General features: G+C 37.2%; 1 protein-coding gene across 2 annotated transcripts; it reads left to right on the top strand.

The window, feature by feature from the left end:
• On the top strand, positions 1 to 2,736 carry LOC118360482 (motor neuron and pancreas homeobox protein 1-like). Of its 2 annotated transcripts, XR_008084339.1 has the most exons (4): positions 1 to 543; positions 1,425 to 1,585; positions 1,824 to 2,463; positions 2,497 to 2,736. XR_008084339.1 is itself a non-coding variant. In XM_035739731.2 (3 exons), exons 1-3 carry the CDS (start codon positions 66 to 68, stop codon positions 2,109 to 2,111), a joined length of 927 nt encoding a protein of 308 aa, XP_035595624.1. In that variant the 5' UTR covers positions 1 to 65; the 3' UTR covers positions 2,112 to 2,736. The 2 variants fall into 2 exon arrangements, 1 of the variants encoding a protein (XP_035595624.1); XM_035739731.2 differs by having other exon boundaries at positions 1,824 to 2,736.
• The last annotated feature ends 2,103 nt before the right edge of the window (positions 2,737 to 4,839 follow it).

Raw genomic sequence — 4,839 nt, 5'->3', positions numbered from 1 at the left:
CGACACTTCAATATCGTTTTGATACAACTGTTCGACGTCTGCAAACGACGGGGACACTGGTTCAAATGGAGAAATCCAAAAATTTCCGCATCGATGCGCTTCTGGCTGTTGACCCGCCGAAGGTGCAGACATCTCCGCTTGCGCTTGTGACTTCTCTATCATCCTCTTCCATTTCATCGTCCGGAAGTGTACCAAATTCAGAATTGAATGCCGACTCTTTACGGAATGAGACGCCGTCTCCACCTAGGATTTCCCCTTCTGGTTTGATTCCTAAACCAGGCTTTTTGAACAGTCCCCACAGTATGCTTGGATTACATCCACAGAGCAGCGCAGGGATCCCTCCCCAGGCTCTCTACGGCCACCCCATGTATACCTACTCCCTCGGGCAGCACCCTGCCTTGTCCTACTCATATCCGCATGGGTCCCATCACCACCATCCATGCAGCGACTCCCTCAAACTCTCGGCCGGGACGTTTCAACTCGACCACTGGTTGCGAGTCTCCACAGCGGGAATGATGCTACCCAAAATGCCCGATTTTAATTGTGAGTATTGTGAGTATAACTGCTGCCATTTCATTTTCATAGTTTATCGTCTATGCTTTTAACTATACAATTATTTTTGCACTGCTAGTAAAAAACTGCTGACTTTATATTTGCTGTATACGCACTTGGCGAGCAAGTTGATGGATTTTACATTATTCATCCATTGGTGCCTGTATTGCCTCAAGACTTGGTGAAGGTGCGAGGAGAGGGGTGATAGGTTTTCAGAGAGAAACTAAAATGGACATATGGGAAAGTGACAGTGTGAAACTCGCAGCCGACACACTGTTTGCTAACCAGATACTGCGCTTTTTGTTCCTGTTCGTTTTAAGAGATGTGTTTAAAATGAGGTGGCAAATAGCTTAGCTCTCTCTGAATATATACTCAGACAATGTTAGATGTTATACTAACAATATTATGGCAATTTCGACCTGAACCCGTTTCTTAAGAAGGCTGCATAGTGTGCAAATAAACAACATATTTATATCCCAAAGGATATATGTTTTCTATATGTTCCATTTAAATAAGTTTAATTTAAACTTTTATCCATTTAATATTCAACAACTGATTAACCATTTTAACCTGAAATTATTATCCTTTCATTTTCAATCTGCTTATTACAAAAGTACATATTGTTATAGGCTATATCATATAGGCCATATATCGTATAGGGAAATTGTTATCTCAATATTATTCATTTTGTTTGCAGAAATAATTGTACTTTTCATGCATATAGCGGTTTAATTGTAGCCTCAGTCTACTGCCTATCGAATAATGTATTCAAACGCCGTGCATATGCCCAACGTAAAAGCACGTACGCACGTTGATATAATTTTTTTCTTGACCTCATGAGTATAGAAATTAATTTACATTTTGTTTTCCAGCTCAGGCCCAGTCAAACTTGCTTGGAAAGTGCAGAAGACCAAGGACTGCATTCACAAGTCAGCAGCTACTGGAGCTCGAGCATCAATTCAAACTGAATAAGTATCTGTCGCGACCGAAGCGCTTTGAGGTGGCTACATCCTTGATGCTGACGGAAACGCAGGTATATAAGAGCTTCAAATACATGTGTGTTTGAGAGCCATTGGGAAACATACCACTATGTTGCTATTCAATCCGTTTTTACATGAAAACACTGTTCTTTAGTTGTGTGTTCTATGATCTGGCCAGGTGCTGCCCATTACAATCGGCTCGTATCTCAAAACGGCCTATTAACTCGAACTATTATTGTTCGACCATATAAAACACATTGTCTCAATTATATTTGTTATTTTCATTTTCAGGTGAAAATTTGGTTTCAGAACAGGCGAATGAAGTGGAAACGGAGCAAGAAGGCCAAAGAGCAAGCCGCACAGGAGGCTGAAACGAAGAAAAGCAACAAAAACGGACAGGAGAAATCGGACGGACAGGATCAAACGGATTATCAAAAGACTAGTTCTGCCAAAAGTAACAGAATAAGAGACTTCAGGGACAGTGACGATGATGAAGGTGACAACTTCCTGTACAACTCCTCGGATTGCTCATCGGACGACGATAGAAACCACACCAGTGATATAAGCCCACAGCTTTGATATGGGTAAGGATACATGTATTTTTGAAAAGCTATAGTCCTACACTCCTTAAATGTGAATGACATTTTCCACCTAACTGCAGCTGCATGTACAGTAATAACAACCTTCAATCACCTACCCTGAAACTACGAAAGTAATTAGAATAATTTGGAAAATACTAAATGATCAATGCCTGACTGAGATTCAGTGTGCAGAATGGCCCTATAAGGTCAGATTGACGTTTTAGAATGCAGTATTGAGGTACAGTCTGCTATTTGTAATATTGCATGGTTTTATGTGACAATGTCATGTTTTCATCCAGTTGGTTTAGGAACCTGATGTCCAGTACAATCACATAGGTACTCCACTATAGGTGTTGGACAATCACATAGGTACTCCACTATAGGTGTTATTGTCATACTATTTTGATAGGGCGACCAATTGTAAATTCAGACATGATATTCATCTTTGCATTTTATTTTGTTTAATGTTTTTGAATTTGTGTGGATATAGCCTATAACACTAATGTAATTGTGTCTGTTAACGTGCAGAAAAATGTCCTTTGTTTATTTTTGTATACTGTATTTATAAAATGGCTATACCGATGCATGCTAAATTATTGTAAACCGTCTCCCATGATAGCCTACAGACGACATTAAATACATTTGTTGTATAAAACATTGTGTTTTTTAATGCTGACCAATGTGAATTTATCAAACACACTTAGCCAATTATGGTCCCATGTTGGAGCCAATTTGGTCTCAGTTTAGAGGTCATAAGCATACACATAGGTCTGTATAATTGAACTTATGATCTTAGTATAATTTTGATTGATATATTGATTTAGTCAGCATGTGCATAGCGTTATACATTTTCTTGAGGGCTATTGTTTCGAAGTAGGAAAATATTTTAAGTCATAAATAAATTATGACATAATGTCTATATTTAACCGTTCGAATGACAATCCTTTGAAAATAGTGCTTTTGTTGTCCATCCGCATTAACATTCGGTTTCAAAGATTTTTTAAAATATGAGCCAATTGCTGGTTTAGTGTGAAATGGTACCCCAGACACGTTTGCACAGATCCGACACTGCTATAAACAGCGATTCCCATGACCCGACCTGTCAGACCAACGATTACGACAGAACCTTCAATAGGCCTACGAACCACAGCTTATAATGCAGTTTTATGTTGTTGTTGAGATTTAGGCTATAGCCTATGTTACATCCACCACAACAACATTGCTTTTACTTATCAAAATTATAGGCTACTGAGCTCACTACATCATCTTTAGGCCTGAAGATATATATCTGGAAGAAATACAATATTGTAAGAAGACAGAGTTCTTAGTAATTGCAATGACATTTGTGGCAATGTAATTCAGTCCAGTTTAATAGAAAGTAAAAGTCTAATACATATTTAGGCCCACCCTTAAGAAAAAAAACACATGCATTTCACATGTGAAGTTGATGTGACAACATGTAAAAGAAGCATGTGATAACATGAAAATCCACGTGAAATATCATCACATGTGAAGTGGTCCAAAAACACATAGTTTTGCATGATTTCACATGTGAAATAAAATTGTGAAATCATGTGGGTTTTCCTCAAGGGCGTAGCTACTTTCTAAGCAAACAATCTAGTAATACATTTGGTTCAATGTGAATGAAAAGCATTTCCTAAACATGTGGGAATTTCACATGTGAAATCATGTGTTTTTCTATAAGGGTACATAGCTACCAATGAGTTATATCTCAGATAAATTACTAGAGTACATGTAAATATCAACACAATGCTCAAAGCAATTCCTTTGCAATATATTCCCTTTCTTTTAGCCATAATGCCTCATCCAAGATCCCCCTATTCCATTGTCTCTTTTAATATTGACAATGTTTGATAGTTGTTCATACTCACATGCAGTGTCTTTTTGTTTTGGAAATACAGATGTCTTGCATTGCAGCTATATGTTTAAGAAGTGTGATATATTTACCAGTCTACTTTATGAACAGGGTTGGGTAGATTACTTTCTAAATGTAATCCGTTACAGTTATCGTACTAGTTGCCGGTCCAAAATTGTAATCAGTAACACAATTTTTTAGATTACCCAAACTCAGTAACGTAATCTGATTACTTTCAGTTACTTTTGGATTGCTTTCCCTTTAAGAGGCATTAGAAGATGACAAAAAAGGATCCATGAAACACATTTGTTGTGGCATCATAGTGGTCTCTGAATTGTGGTCAGACGAGACTCACTCAAGTAGAACAAACTTAAAGGTCCAATGCAGCAGTTTTTATCTTAATATTTCCTGGGTAACAATTAACACTTATGTACTTTACTGTGATTGTTTCAAATTAAAATGGTCAAAAATAAACAAAAATAACTTCTTCACAAAGAGCGATTTCTCAAGCAAGAACTTTGCTAGGACTGTCCGGGAGTTGTTTGAGTCGGGACGGGAATTATTATTATTATTTTATGAACTCTCGTTCTTATTGGTCTAACATTTTAAAGTTAGGTCATTTAGCAGACACTCTTATCCAGAGAGACTTACAGTAATGCATGCATACAATTTTCATACTGATTTCAACAGCTCTTAGCCTAAAAGAGCCTTTTCATAATTTTCACAATTTCAACGTATTATTCCAACCTCATAGTGTGGAAATATATATAAAACACAAAAATCATTTTTTTTGACTGCACTGACAACAATATTTTTTACTGGTAACATAACTGATTACATTTACAGGTTT

Source organism: Oncorhynchus keta, chromosome 28 (genome assembly GCF_023373465.1).
Source record: "Oncorhynchus keta strain PuntledgeMale-10-30-2019 chromosome 28, Oket_V2, whole genome shotgun sequence".
Classification (NCBI taxonomy): domain Eukaryota; kingdom Metazoa; phylum Chordata; class Actinopteri; order Salmoniformes; family Salmonidae; genus Oncorhynchus; species Oncorhynchus keta.
Note: the sequence above shows the minus strand (reverse complement) of the source record. Positions and strands in the feature narration are given on the sequence as shown.